The sequence below is a fragment of the Cinclus cinclus genome, chromosome 3, assembly GCF_963662255.1.
Source record: "Cinclus cinclus chromosome 3, bCinCin1.1, whole genome shotgun sequence".
NCBI classification, from domain to species: Eukaryota; Metazoa; Chordata; class Aves; order Passeriformes; family Cinclidae; genus Cinclus; species Cinclus cinclus.
This window is the reverse complement of record NC_085048.1, coordinates 92639963-92656324: the sequence shown is the minus strand read 5'-3', so window position 1 is coordinate 92656324 and position 16362 is coordinate 92639963. Positions and strand designations below refer to the sequence as shown.

At 34.7% G+C, this 16362-nt stretch overlaps 1 protein-coding gene across 1 annotated transcript in view; it reads left to right on the top strand.

The window, feature by feature from the left end:
• GPATCH2 (G-patch domain containing 2) overlaps window positions 1-16362 on the top strand; it is a 117675-nt gene that overhangs the window by 84320 nt on the left and 16993 nt on the right. The window contains exons 6-8 of the mRNA XM_062489306.1: window positions 2034-2098; window positions 4742-4781; window positions 7573-7643. Coding sequence (XP_062345290.1) covers window positions 2034-2098; window positions 4742-4781; window positions 7573-7643 — 176 coding nt within the window. The remainder of the gene's footprint in view (window positions 1-2033; window positions 2099-4741; window positions 4782-7572; window positions 7644-16362) is intronic.

The window sequence follows — 16362 nt, the reverse complement described above, 5'->3', positions numbered from 1 at the left end:
TATTATTTTAAAACTGGCAATTTATCAAGTGAATTTTCTTGAAATTTCCATGCTTATTAAATTTCAGATTAGGTATTTTGAGTAAGCTGGAAACTTAAACTTGTTTCCATAAGTGTGGCTGCAGGTAAACAACCAATTTTAGTCCAGAAAATAGCTTTTGCTTCTGTCAACATGTTGTTTATTTTCTCCCTGAGATAAAAAGTTCGGTTTTCTGATATTTGTACCAAGATAAAGTCTGTAAACAAGATTAATATAGTGTGGAAAAGGTTGTCAGCAGCCCTGGCAAAGGAAATAAGTTGCCTGTACACAGAACATACTGTAAACTGAATAAAAGTGTCAGGTCCACCATGAGATAATGTGATCATGAACCTCTAACAAAGCATGACATAGGCACAGTCCGCTTTTCTTATAGCCACAGTGTAGAAAATGGATTACTATATTCCAGGGATACCCGCTGGAATAGCATGAAAACCTCATTTTGAGATTAATGCAGGATATAACTCTCAAGAGCTGAGCTGAATCCTTACCTGTGGTTTTAAAGTAACAGTTTAGTTATTAATCTTAAAATTTGGAAATTACATATTAAAATACAGCTTTATATTTCCAAGTCTGTCTTTGTGAATGGCCATTTCTCAGTTTTATTATTAGATTAACTATGACATAGAAACAGTAGCATTTGGTCAGTGTTTTATTATCATCCTGTGACTGTGTACGGCCTTGATCAGTCTAGTAAAACAGTAAATTCCAAATGGGAATAAAGCAGTAGGTGCTGTTCTCCCATTATTTCCTCTACTGTAATTTGTATATTTGCATACGTTTTTCAGAGGTGAAATATTTCCAATTATTTTTAATGTCCATCAGCCAGAAAAGTGACAGCACTTTATTGTTTCTTAATTCAACACAGAGTGACATCATTCTTCGGGTCAAAGTGGCAGATTTTGGTCAAATACTTTAACCATGTGGAGCTCTCAAATTATTCAGTGAGCATTCTTTGAAAGTCTTCCAGACTTGGAGCTCTGTCTGCCCTGCCTTTTCTCCATTACGACACCAGATTAATAGGGAGGTTTTGCTTCAAGGGTTGAGCTCATTGTTTTTCTAATAATGAGTAGACTGCTTTTATCCATCAATCTCCAGCTTATGTACTCTTGGCAAGCCTGAGCCATATCCATGTATTACCATTGAGGTTTTTGTGGTCTTTTGTCAAAATTGGAAGAACATCTGACTTCATTCCCACCTCTGGTTATCTCCTGACTATAAAATTATGTCCAAGGAATGAAATATTTGTTCCTTCATTCTTTCTATCAAGAATAGTTTGCCTGCTGCTCTAGTTCCTTGAGCATGTGTATTATGAGTTGTCTCTTATTCTTCTGCTTTTACCTATCTACATGGACACATGAGTTAAGCATTTTTGCAAAACTAAAAGCAAAGCTGTGTGAAAAATTCTTGAGCAATATCAGAATGTCATCATCTGCAAAGTCTGCATGTGGTTTCATGCATTCTGAAGATCATTATTCAGTTGAGGATATCACATATTTTAGGTTTCAGTATATATAAAGCACTAAACAAGGACTACAGTACAGTTTGGTGAAAATAATTTTACCTTTGCTTTCTATCCCATGTCAACTTGAATTTCAAATGCTTTGTGTTGGGATGGTTTACTTTTAATAAAGGTATTGCTGTATGAGCTGTAAATACGGACAGTATATTGCCAATGATTTTCAAAACATCTGCCTTTCCTCTCTTGGAGGTAAAGTACCTCATGGATTTGAAAAGTAACTTAGGTCTTTGAAATCTGTAAATGTCTTTGTCTGATATCCAATCAGAATTGCACATAAAGGATTTTCCTATCTCAGATAGCACTTTCTGCACTCAGACTTAACTTAAAAATTGCAGATATTGCTAATTTACTGTATCTAGTATACTGTCTCTATTTTGTATTTACTGTTTATGATGTATTTTCTCAATAAGCAATCATTTTGCTCATATGTTGCCCCATTATTCAAATACTTCTTTTTCCTTCATGTTTCCATTAGATAACTCCAGGACCAGGTGGTAGCAGGAAAACAGTTCACTTGTCCCAGGATTCTCTTCACCATGAGTAAGTATCAGTGAGGGGAGAAAAATAACTTTCCTGTTATTGTTTGCTTTACAATGGTACCTCTGCCCCAAAAATTTTACAGCTGCACAAACACATGATGAGAGCCTCAGCTGAGTTGCATCACAGTCTTTATTTAATGAGAGTACTTAAAATCCTTTTTATTTCATTTTTTTTGTTTCTTAAGGAAACATGAAATTCAGTGCTTTGTAAATGTGTTTTTATTAACTAAGTATCCTTTCCTAAACTATAAACTTTTTTAAGGCTGGATAGCAAAATTGGGATGTGTAAAAATGCATAAGCAACACATCTCCGACTCTTTCATGTGATGTATCATGTGAGGAAGAAATCCATCATAATTTTCACAAAAATATATTGCATTCATTGTTTAAACACTTGTAAATAGAGAGTGTAATTCACTTTGTTTAGTTAATCTAGTGTATCATTGCTATAAACTCATTTTCTTCAGCTGGCAACACTTAACAGCATTATTTATTGGTTACATCTTTTAAACACTTAGAGGATTACATTTTCCTTTTTTTCAAATCAAAATTCTAAAACACAGACATACATGATGAGGAAGTAGTATATTTGGAGGTACATTTATGTGTTCTAACTTCTACTAGATACATTTTCCACAGTTTGAAACAAAACTTGCCAAAGCAGAGATACTACAGACATCAGCCACTCAGTACCAAGTGTTTACACCACTAATCCACCTCTTTTCATCTCATGACTTGATAATGTGAGTTCATGAGGTTTTGATTTCTTAAGTTATTTCTACCATTAAGTAATTGAACTGTTACTTTATGGGCTTTACTTTTGCTTATTTTAAAAGAAACAAGCAAGCAAATAGTACTGTAATTAAGGGAATGGGCAGAAAGCTAAACATCAGTGTGATGTATCACTTTCCCATTAAAAAAGGTCTTACTCTTTATGAAGGGCTTTTTAATATCTAAATATGAGATGCATTCAAATTACTTTGATGTACTTTTTTACTAGAAATATGCTTTACTGATCATTTAGTCTGTAATCAACTGGTTTGCCACAATCCACAAGAGTTTATGTGGAGGATAGCCCAGTTTGCTGCTCTTCCTTGAGTGTTTGCTGTTCACACTGGTCAGAGATAAGACACTCATCTATGTAGAATTTAAATCTAACCCATTGTATTTCTGGTTTTCATCAGCCCCTGGATGTTTCTGACCTTATTTGTTGAATCACTTGCAAATGTGATGTTTTTACTTTTCATCCGCTACCAGCATCTAAGTTGTGTATACGTAAAATCTCCCAGTTTTCACCAGGTTTTGAACTATTGAATGAATGTTCAATTCAGTTGATGAATGTTTTGTGTCCAAAAATACCTAGATGTCGATCTTGTATCAAGGTGTACTTCTGACTTTATTCCTGTCGTTCCTTTTTAATTTCCAACTCATTTTCCTTAATCACCTTAAAAGTAGAAAAAGGAGTACGGATGTTTTGGTGACAGCTGGTCTTTTATGCAAGAATGAGAGGGTTGACTGCTCATTATCAAACTCAGAAAAGCTGAGTGCCAAAAAGCCACAAAACTTTCTGATTTGTGACTTGAAAATAAAAGGAATTTAAATCAGACAATTCTATGGAATTGGAATCTTTTCAGTACACTGATTAAATTAAAATTTAGGTGTAATTATATGGCTACTTGGGGGAGAAAATGGGGCTAAATTAGATCGAATGGAACTGTTTCAGAAAAAGCATGGCTAGGTTAAGCTGTAATCTTTGGCTACACTTCTAGAGGAACGTGCAAGCATTTAATAGCAGGTAGTGGGATGCTCTTTTTTTCTGCAATATTGCAATGGATGGAATTATTTTATCCTTTGACCAAAACCTACTGCTTGCTTACACAAATAATATGTAGACACTACATGTAACTTGAGATTCCCTCCATTGTAGGGGTATTTTTTCTTTCTTCTTTTCCTTTTGCAAGTGTGCAGGTTTGTATGATGCTTGCTACAGCTCCATTCAGAAGGTAATTCAGTTCTTTGTGGCCATAGTGTGTATGTGAACCAGTATTATCATGCTGTTGTAGGAAGAGGCACATTGTGACATCCCCATGTATCAAAATCTTACTCTAAATTTCCATCCCTGAAATAAGGCTGCCAGTTTTCCATCTCTGAAATAAGGTTGCCAATAGTCAGAATTTTGCAGCTGTATGGAGATGCAAAGCCACTGGGTTTTCAGACTTGGCATTTCACTTTAGATTCAAACTCAGACCTCACTCAGTTTGTGAAATGCTACTTTAAAGCCTTTACAGCTATAATCATTAATAAGTATCACTTCAGTACTAAATATGGAATTACTCTTAATTTATAGCATGTGCATTTTAGTATATTAAAATGCTATCATTTGTGTATTATTTTAGGTTGTTTGACAAAATATATTTACCTATAAAGCCAGCAGCTACTCAGAAGTGAAAACTGTGATGCATTCTCTCAGAACTGTTAAACTTAGAGAGTTCAATAAAAATACTCCATTAAAATAAACCATTGCCAAAGGCTGTGTTTTCCTGGCAGGCAATAAAATACCCAAAAGCACGCACAGACTGGTCATATGACAGCATGTGCTTTGTTAGGTACATTGTTCAACCCCTCTTTTCTTTTTCTCCCACAGTCACTGGTTTAGCCCTGGGGCTAGGAAGGAACATAGCCAGGTAAGAACTGCTTTGATCAAGAACAATTTACTTGAGATGTATAAAGAACTTTAACCACCTCTACCCCAGAGGTAGTGGGCTAATATTTTAAGAAATTGTAAACTAAGCAGGTATAATTTCATATCTTCTTGTTAGCAAACATAACAGCAGTGCATTTCCAAAATTCTCTTAAAACTTTAATTAGTCACTTAATTTCACTTAAATATTCTTGAAGTTTTAAGGTTCAAATGAAAATTGAGGTTTTTTTTTTTTTTTTTTTTTAATCATTTTGTCAACTATGGTATTGCCGAATGTTACTGTTCTCAAAATGCTGGAAAGCAAAACTTTTCACTCCCAAAATCAAGAAATACAGAACTAGTTACACAAGTGGGAAGGCCTCTACAGGGATATCTTCAATTCCATTTTTCTGCATTTCATTGGTTACAGTGACTGTAGCAGTAAAAAAAGGAGCTGTTAAATCTTCATCGTGGTGCAGATATTGGTGAAAACACCTTACTGGTTTGTCTGCTGAGCCCCTACAGTGCAGTCCCTGAGAGATCCAAGCCTAGACATGTGGTTGGAGGAATGTGAAGCTGTATTTAATATTTGATTAGTGGCATGGCACTTAGTCCTTTAGCTTGTCTGCAGACACGGAGGAATACCTGTCTTCATGGATGGCAGTATGGTCTAAACAGAACTTACTGTCCAAGACTATAAAATGTGAAAATAAATCTGGTCTCATTTCATAAATGTGTCATTAACTTCAACTATTCAGTAAAAGTAGCAGAATAGATCATCAATTCAATATTGAAATTTAACACAAACGTTCCATTTCTTTAAGCTGGAAAAAATCCTTATAGCAGTTGATTTCCTTAGGTCTGTGCCAGTTTGCTGGTACTTTTGCAAATGTAAATAGATTTGAAACTTCAAAAGGAAATAAAATCTGAAGACTTTTTTGGAAGGTTCATTGTGGGATGATCCATCAGGAATACTTGTAGCTCCAGTAAGTCATAGGTTAACTGTTTCCTGTTCTCTCCCCTTCCTTTTAAACTCCAGAGCATGAAATACTGATTACCCAAAACCGCCAGAGTAGATAAAATATTAGTTTTAGCTGTAAATTGTGAGATTCGAGAATGTTTAATAAGCTGACACTACGTAGACAGCTTTATATAATTCATATTTTAACGGTCATTACTTTGAAATAAATTTCCTAGTGGAAGAAAAAATAGATTACTATGAGTTTGAGTAATTTTTAAATTTCTTTTTAAAATATTGATCATCTCATAACAGGGTTAATTGAAGTTGTACTGTTTACTTGCTTAAAAGATTCTAAGCCAAAAAATTAGGAAATTTTCACAATGAGATGTACCTTAATGTACATCATACATGCCAGCACTGTTTTTCAGCCTAGAAGATAAGAAATGTCTGCTTAGCTGATATAGAATGAATTAATCAGTTTTTCTTAGATAATAGTAAATTTGAGTTAATTTTGTGTTTTCATGGGTTTTTTCATCTTTCCTAAGAGCTATGTTTCCAGAGCTTATCGGAAGTTAATTGAATTTGTAACTTACAGATTAATAAGGAATTGTGAAGTAAAACTAATGTCACGAATTATAGATGTTACTGGTGCATTATGGGTTGGAGCTTTTTTTAAAGACAGAAGAAGAAAATTAGTATGATGGTGTAATGTCATTTTGACAACCAATGAAATTCTCACTAAAATTATTTATCTAATCTATTTTACTGCATCTGAGAACTAGATAGTGGAAATGAGAAGAAGCATTCCTCGTACAAGAGGGAAGCTGAAGAGAGTTGGGAAAAAATTGTTCCATTTTTCAGGCTGGTGGCATTTTTTGGAGTCCATGCTCATTTACAATATTAAGGTGTGGTTGGCCAAGTCATAAAGTTGATTATTTCCTTGGTATTTTCATTGGGATTTTTAAGTGTCTTTGCTGTGTATATTAGGTCCATTTAGCTCTACTTTAATTCAAACAGTCTTTCATTCTATTTTTTCTTCAATATATGAGACATTTCAAGCAACATTTTTGGGGGGTTTATACTGACCAGTTTTAATTTCCTTAGTGTAACGTTCTGATGGTTGTCTTTTACTTAGTGCACTTTGACTCATCTGACTAACTTCATAATGCTGGAAATAGACGTTTGAGTGTTGGAAATAATCTGAATGAAAAGTCTTAACTTGTCTAAAAATAAAAATAAATGACAGCTTGTTTCAGAAGCTGAGTCACCATTTCAGTTAAACAAATCCTTCACTACTCCTACTTCCTCACTATTACAGGAAGCTTTAATACTGTGTTTTTGTTGATTCTGCAGCTTGCAAATTACTAAAGGTCCTGGGGCTTAGAAGAGTTTATAACTGTTTCATAACTGCTTAGACACAAGTGCTAACCTGAGTAGTTTTTTGTAAATTAAGTGTCCTCCAACACTTCTAATTATACAACTTCAAAATTTTAAATTGAAATTGTGAAAATTATAAATTTTTACACACAATTGTGAAATTTTAAATTGCATCGCTTTCTATTATGCTGCAAAAATGCTTTAATTCTTACATTTTCAATTATTCGGGCATTTTAAATTAGTGGAGATGTATGTGTGTGTATATATATTTACACATAATAACTAATATTGTAAAATTATATTAATGTTCATCTCAAAAGTTATGGATGAAAGCTATTGACAGATTACTCGAGGGGAAATAACTGCATTGTCCAGATAGAAATTCTAAAAAGCAAAGAAAGGTATTGTTTGTGAGGCTCTTCTGAACATGTGTTTTGGTTTTTGGTTTTTTTAACAGCTTCAACTCTTGCGAGACAACCGCTCAGAGAGGGGACACAAGAAGAACAGCTCTGTAAAAACAGCCAGCAGGTAAGTTAATGAGGTATCTGCCTTTAGTACAGTTTATGAATTTGTTGATTCCACAAATCTTTCTATAAAAATTACACTATTCTTTTGGGAATATTTTCAAAGGTCTTTGGGGTTTTTTGTGATTTACTTTCAAGAGTTTTTTTGCATGGCATCATCTTTGCCTTATATATGAGTATTAGACCTTTTTTGGTGACTATGCAACTGCACTTACCAAACTTAATCTCTTTAGAACATCAGAATTAAATGGATGCCAAAGTAAGGTTTGTGCTTCTGGCATGTAAGTTAAGTGCTGGAAACATACAAAATTGTATTATGCATATCTGAAATCAAGAAGATAACTCAAATACTATAACACTTAAATTGTTCTCATATTTTGAGAATAAACACTTCATTGTGAAGACTTAATAAAAACAAATCTAATTCTATTCTCCATCTTCTTTCCTTCCCCTCAAATGACTAAAAATTCAAGACTGAACCTACTGATCTAAGAGCCTGTTTCTAGAGGGGTTTTTTATCTACAATCACCTGCTGAATCTATTCTGCCAAATAATTGTTTTAATTCCAGCTGTTTTTCAAAAGAGAAACTACAGAAATGTTTCTCTTGCTATGCACAACACCTTACAATTTTTATGTTGTCATGTAAAGATGGCAGTGTGCTATCAAATTACTTTCTTCAAAAGGTTGTAGTAAATTTATATCAGCATGTAGTTCTATTGAGGCAATTTTCTGTCAGGCAGTTGACTTTTAGTATATATGTGGTGACCCAGATCAAAGTTTTAAATGTTCTTAGGCACTTACCTTGCTGATTACCTGGAAAAGGACCAATGTATTTTTTTAAATACACATATTAAGCAAGAATGTATTGCACTGTACACTAGTTATGGTTACATGCTCTCAAATGTAGGTTACAGAAGTGTCAGTCATCCATCGATAGAAATTTTTATTATCTTTGTCTATTAATCTTTTTATTCTAAAATTCTGAAAATTTCTGCATAGATTTTCTGGCAAGTTTACCTGTTAAATAATATTTTCACTCTGAAATTTAGAATGTGTTAACTTTAGATGAAATTTTCACCATAAATGAAAACTGTCACACTGCTCACACAAAACTGAGAGTTTAAAGTGGGTATAAAGAGAGCAGTAAGAAACAGATTATATTCAGAGTCATTTTAGGATCTTTTTATGCTGTAGCAAAGTGAAACAGAGTTTGAGGAATTCAGAATCATAACTTACGTGTTTGTTATCCTGACCAGTGAAGCTCTTGGGAACTGATGTTTACCTGCACAAGGACTTAGAATAGAGATTTGTAAAATGACATTGAAAACCTGAAGTGATCTTCAACCTCTCTTCATATCCAGTCAACAGTACCTTAATAGACTCTCACCCCAATAAACATGTGGCAGGTTTGTGTAGAAGTAATAGGTGGCAAATCCAAGACTAATGATTAGCATTTTCCAAAAAATACCTGTACTGTTCAAGTAGAACTTGCATAACTTAATATTATAGTATATTAAAATGTACATAAAGCTACAGTCCAGATTCTTCCAGATAAAACCACCATTCTCCATGTCTGCCATAGAAACTTGAATTGACTTAAAAAAATTTCAAACTACAGCAAAAATCATATTTTTAACAGGCCATCTGCTGTCTCAGAATCTCAATTCATGCAATGTTGTCTCCAAGGTGTAAAATAAAAATATATGGACACTTCAAACTAATTCAGATGAGAATTCCCTTAAAAAGATGCATACAAACACTAGTGGCTGTGACCTTACATTGCCTTACACTTTGTGTTGCTAAATGCAATGAGAGAACAGCAGCGGTGAACAAGTTTGGGACATTCTGTAAAATTATTGTATTTATCCAGAATACAGTCTATTTTTTTTTATTATTATTTTGCAAGACTGAATTTCTCTGGATTTTTTTTGTATAGTTTTCGGGTATCTGTATTTCTTGTTTGTTTGCCATTCTAGAAGATCTTGTCTCTGTTTTTCGTATGTGTATTGAGATGTGTGCACACCCATTTTTCTATGCTTGCCTTGACTTTTCTCACCCCTTTTGGATGACTGAACCCAGTTCTTGTCTCAGCATGTAGACAATATGTAAATACTCTTTATTACATTAGGTCAGTGACTTGTGGAATAATTTACTCTGTAAATTTATCAGAAAGGTATGGAGCTCTAAGCATGGCAGTGGTCTGCAGCTGTCTCATTGTGGTGGAATCATACTGTCTGGGATGAGCTTTACTGTACTGGGTTTAATTTCTTAGGTTTCTTCTGTCAAAATTAATGATAATTATCTAATCCTGTACAAACTAACATCAACTTTTGCTAGTAGCTTGATAATCAGATTGTAGAGAACTGTTGATAGGGCTACTGATGGACCAGATGTTAAGGTGGGCGACAGTCCTGCACCACAAAATTTAGAACCAGGATAGATTATATTACTCTGATACAGTTCAATATGACTGTCTATTTTTGCTACCTTTACAGGTAAGATTTAATCTGCAAATACATAGTTTTCTCATTCATCATTTAATTTATTAACAGTAGTAAAAAATGCTCTTTTGAAAGCTGCATTTCCTTCTGTAGAACCTTGAAAAAGTTCTCTGTTTACATTATCTCTCTGCATTAGGATGGGAACAGTCTGCTTCCCAAATCAGCTACACTGCTTCAAGGTGATAGATAATTCTTCCAGCGGCTTGTTTTCACCCCCTATTCTTTTGCCAGTAAAGAAATAGGTTTTTTCTAAATTCTTAATACACTTTGGGCAAAACCAGCCTGGTTAGCTCAACTCACCTATTTAAATTAAATTGGCTGTTTTTGTAAAAACCATATTAAGGCATGCTCACATGATTTCTTCCTCCAGCAGAGCTGTGGAGATGATAATCTCCAGCAGATGTGTGATAACAAATAGCTTGGGATAGTAATGTCTTCATCTGGCACAGTTGTTAGCAGACCAAATGTCTGTGTGTAGCCCGAGGCAGTGGGCAAACAATTGCACATGATTGAGTTATGGGGAGTTAACAAGTTGCTGCTTGGCAGCTGAACTGCCAAAGCTGATCATGGGCTCCTTGCCTGCTTTCCTCATGAGGTAAAATACCTTTTCTTAAGTCACTTCCTTAAAATTTTACCGAAGAAAAATTGACCTAAAGGAGATTCCCCATGGCTAAGAGATTCCTTTGATCAGCAATGGGGACGGTGTTGAAGGATATTTTGCTGAATTGCTGTAGCAAGATTTTGAATATGGGATTGTATTGTTAACTATGAAGGGGGATCTCCATCACACAACTGTCTCCCTGTCTTTAAGTACATAATGTACTTATCCTCACAATACCCTTATGAAGTACCTTTGTCCTCATTTGACAGAATAACCAGGATACTTAACCCACTTAATATTTTGCCTTTGGTCATATAGTCGATGCCATAACTAAGTAATTTATGTTGTAATCTGGAAGCAAGAGAATTGCAGGTTGGGAAAACCATGGACTCTGAATAAGTTACTCTCATGTAATTATTTCCTTTACATAGAGGTCTTGTGTCATATTTCTTTTGTAGTGTGCTCCTATTAAATACCATGAGTTGTTTCATCTATTTCATCAGGTTTTTTTTTTCTTACTCTGTTGTAACTGTATTTTGATACATGCCTGAATGGAGAAACTGAAAGGAAAATAGCACCCTTATTAGTTTTTTGAGGTTGAATCTTCATAAAAGAGTATTGGCTTTCCATGTGCCAATGTTCTTCCAGAGACCTCTAAAAAGGGGGGAGGGGAAATCTACTTTCAGTTCCTATGCAGTTCAGTCCTGGCTTGAAAGAAGGCTTAGTCATACTCATGAAAGCGGTTTCAAGGTGGATTAAAATTTTACATGTCAAGTTTCAGCTACCTAACTGAGGCTGTTTTAAGAATTTAATCAATGTATACCAGTCCTCCAGTGATCACCTGAGCTGGCCAGAAGTCTTTGAAGTCTTCTCCTTCATGGTGAACAACACAGACTGAAATTCCCTGTGTTTTTTGCAATTCCCTCCTTTCCCTGATTGTTCTCAGTCCAGTTTAAATTTATGCCTTGTGCTGATACAAGAGGATAACTCTCGCATGTTTTCACTTTTTATAACTGCATTCTCTGTGAATTAGTATTTAAAGAAAGCTTGTAAGAGAAAAAAGACACCAGACCTTAAGAGAGCTTTTCAAAAGTGTGTCATTGTTTTGGTTAAAATTGCAACTTTCTGCCTTTCCCGGGTGTAAAGGGTAAACCCTATTTGTGCATTTGTACAGCACTTGTTCATCTCCATCTGATGATACAGAACATGGTACTTTTCTACACAGATGTGACAAATAACATTACAGCTGCTCTTTATTTGATCTTCTAAAGAGACAAAGATGTGCAAGGATTCTGCCTGCTCCCTCTATCCCATCGTGTCATCTGTTGTTTGGGAAAGAGTCCTAATTTGCAACAGATACAAAACTATTTGTCGAGGTGCAGGTTTGCCAAAAATAAATGAAACCATTAATTACTACATTTTTTGAGCAGCTGTTAATGGATTGGGATAAGAAAACTGTACATTAGACTACTAGTTAATTACAAGAACTGTAATTGTTTAATGTGGCTTTTGCGGAATGAAATTACAATACCAGAAGAGGTAAATTCAGCCAGTTTTTGGAAATTATACACAAACACGTGCACATACTTGGCAGAAAAGGAAAGGAATGCATAGGTGTTTTTATTAGGTGATTTGCTTCTGCCATCACATGAACACATTCTCAACAAAAGTACTTTAAGATAAAGTCATATTTAAACATGCTTTTTAATTCAAGTGTAAAATTATTAAAGGTAGTAAGTTAATGTCTTGTAACCCCAGAGCTAATAATGCAGGAGATTCAGATACAACATTAAAATCCAAATGTGTTTACATCATTAGAAATTAACAACTAAGCAGTTTTATCTCCTCTTTGGAGTGCCATGAAGCAGTAACTGTGCTGTTATGATTGCTGCTTAATAATATTTGCAGTTCCAGATTAAATTATGTGAATGTTTGAGGACACATTGCTTCCCTCCCTTGCTGTCACCCTCAGGGACAACATTATTCCATCAGTTTGGTATTTTTCTTCTCTGGAAAGGATAAAAGATGGTGCTGTTTTGGGAGCAGGCAATTCCTGATTGAGTTTTCTCTACCGTGGCCTTATTTTTAAGGTGCTGAAAAGATTTTCACTTGGGAGAGGAGTACAGGACCATGACAGTTGAATTGTTTCAAAATGTTGCCAGTGTGTGATGCTTTAATTTTACGGAAATCTTCAAGCCCCTCTCTGTAGTGGTTCATGGATAAAGTATCTATTGAATATATGCTGATTAGTCACCTAATGTCTTGAAAGTATCACATTTTAACTCTCATACTGAGAACTTCTGTAAAAAAGCAGAAGTTTTGAACTGTGCTCTGTTTTGCATGTTTTTCATTTTTCCATGTGATCTGAGCAGATATTTTTCCATCTTTAGTGTAATACTACAAACTGAATTTTTTTCTTCTCACACTAGAATCTAATATACTTTATAGTAAGGTAAGGAAACAAGCTGCTAAATAGTACTGAAAATTTGACATTTAAAATTGATACATGAGAGTATGTTAACTGACAGGAAGTTACATATTCCTGATTTTAAAAACATGCAAGATAAAAAAAAGAAAAATCAGATAACCTCTAGAAATTATGTACCTCTGGATCTTCCTGATGTGCTGTCTGGATTGAATTCTTCACCTGATTGAACTGATAGCAAATTTCTCACTTTGAAGTAACCAAATTTTAGCACATGCTTTGCTTGTTTCTCATGTTCAGCTGCATTAGATGCTGTGTCTTACTCTCATTTTGCACAAGTTTGTGCTCCACAACTCAAACTTTGTTTGTCTCATCTTACCTGTTAAAATACTAATGGCATAAGGATCAAGTTAATTTGTGTTTCAGAGGCCCTTCCTGCTGTGTAGGGTCTGAGGAGGAGCTGTGCACAGGGGTTTGCACTGTCATTCATTCCACAGACTGCTTAAACAGTGGTGAAGCAGCTCTGCAGTGAAGGAGGTTGTTTTGGTGATTTTCCATCATTCATTTGTCCCATCATCTCCCCCACTACGAGAAGTTTGGTTTTGTCTCTCTGCATTTCTTCACAAAGGCACGTGAAAGCTGGATATTGGATAAGGATGAAGATGAATAGCCACGCTGAATATCTCATGTGTAAATCAGCATCCCCTGGTGCACAATAACTAAAGTTCTGAGGCATAAGCACTCTGACTTCCATTTAGACTGTGATTTTGTGTAGAGAAAGAGTTTAGAAGAAAATTTGGATCATTTACTTTGAATTACATAAAACTTCTGTGTTTTGTCTTCCATTTTTGAGCTACTGTATTACATACTTGGATTTTCAGTGTTGCTTCTTATTCCTTACCCATTTTAAAAGATTTTGAACACAACACTAATGCTTGCAATAATTTAACCTAACTATATTACTGTAATCTGGAACTTTAAAACATGGTTTTTAAAATCTTTGCAAAAAAATACGTTTGTTCCATAGTGAGCGTATTTAGTGGATATCATTCTTGGTAAACAAATATGTATGCAGAAATATCTGGAAGAAGTAGTGTAGCTGAGTACATTATCAAGTCCTTCCATTAAAGTACCTGTTCAGATCCATGTTTACTGCTCAAGTCATAAAGATATTTTCTAAAGCACTTCAGAGCTGGATTGAGGCTCATATCTCTCAATTAGCACCAATGTTGTTGCAAGATGAAGAAGAAACCAAAGAATATTTGCTTTAGAATTTGTGAAACATACTGGTCTGTAACAGGATGACATTTTATTACTGCGACCTATTTTCAGACTACGTTTCACCATTGCACAAATATCGGCATTGTTGTTATCATGTATTTCTTCACACAAAACAATAATGGAAATAACCATCAAAAATATTTAGAAATATTCTTAATTAATATAAATTAATATTCTGAGTTAGTATAAATATTAATTTCCTGTATTGAAAATGTGAAATCATGTCATTTGTTGAAGAAAACTGAAAGTTTTTGCTATCTAATTCTTGACAGAAGTATATTTTTTGGGTTTATTCCCTCAGTGTTCCTCAGTGACTTGTTTGTACACCAAGATATTGGTTTGGATTTGCCTTTGTGTAATTCATACACTTTTGATCAATTCCAACTCATGCCCAATTATATTACACTAAATTAACATAATTCAACAGATGTTGATATTTAAATGTTTTCTGGCATTCACATCTTGGACAGCTGTCTTAGAGCTTGGGGAAAAGGCAAACATTTAGAGTTAAATGCTGAACATATGCTTAAATTACTAATTAGAACCAAGAAAAAACAATGCATTATCCTTTCTGAGGGCAGTAGGCCTCTACTACAGAACCATGTTTTTAGCGTCTCTTTTCACAAATAAAGTGCCTAGGTGACTTAAGTATGGGTGTCAAATCATACATAGTGATGCAGGGTTTTATTTTCCATCATGTGAGCTAAAATTTACGCCAGCATGGACTTGAATGTGTCGATTTATAGTGTTCAGATAAATTTTGGACAACTGCTGTGTCTGAATGACAAAGGTGCTGCTAAAGACAACAGCAATGAGTGTGTTAGAATATAGCATTTATTAAGTGATGAAGTAATCTCATGGGCCAGGGAAAGACTGTATTCTAGTCCTAATAGGATTGCACCAGACTTTCAATAATGCAGGTATGTCACCCTTATGCTTGAAGTTATGTTGTGAACACATTGGCATTGTATGAATGGAGTTTGGTAGAGTTGCATGGGTTTATCACATCTCTTTAAGATGTAATAAAATGGAAATAAAGTGCATGACTCTTCTGGTTAATGTAATGGTTTTCACACTTACGGAAATAGGTGAAGCAATCTGTTATATAGATGATGTCATTCTTTAGACAAGTTTGAAGAAGAGCTTTACTGTTTATAAAGGATGAGGAGGAATCAAGCATAGAACTGAGTTCACCTGAATGTTGTCTGAGGAAACAGACAAGCAAGCAGAAGAGCAAAGGAAGGCAGGTGGACAAGGACCCATCCCTCTCTAGCTGTCCGTGGGACACATGCATTACTGCACATGCCACCCTTCTTTGGGTGTTCAAGTAGACACCAGGGCCTTCATCCTTGTTTTGACAAGCTGATATCTTTCCTTATTAATTTCCTTAGCCATTGTTTTTCATATATTTTTTCTCAGAAACAAACGTGCTTTGCATATTTCAGTGTAATATTATGAAGTCATCATGCATCTTTTCTATGGTTGTATTGATACGTATGCCAGAGGCAAAGATTAAGTATATACCGAAGAAAGATAATACCGAATAGTCTTGCCAAATTTAAAGCCCCAGTTGTTTAGTACGTGTATTTGGAGTGATACATTTTAATTTAATCTGTACTTCAGAGACTCAATCAAATGAAAATGTAGAATTTTATGTTTGTCTTAATTTAATTAACTATTAGTGTTATGAGATGTTTAGAAAGACATATAATATAGGGTTTTAATGGTGTTTACCTCTAAACTTGTCATAAACTGTTCCACTGACTCCTGTGCTCTTGAAGCCATTGTCTGCCACTTGTGGTGATTTAGGAATAATCAGTAAGAGTTAAAGTTCCTCCAGATTCCCTTATTTAAGCAGCACTAACAACCACCAGATACAGCACTGTCTGCATTTTAAGCCATGTAAAATCAAGA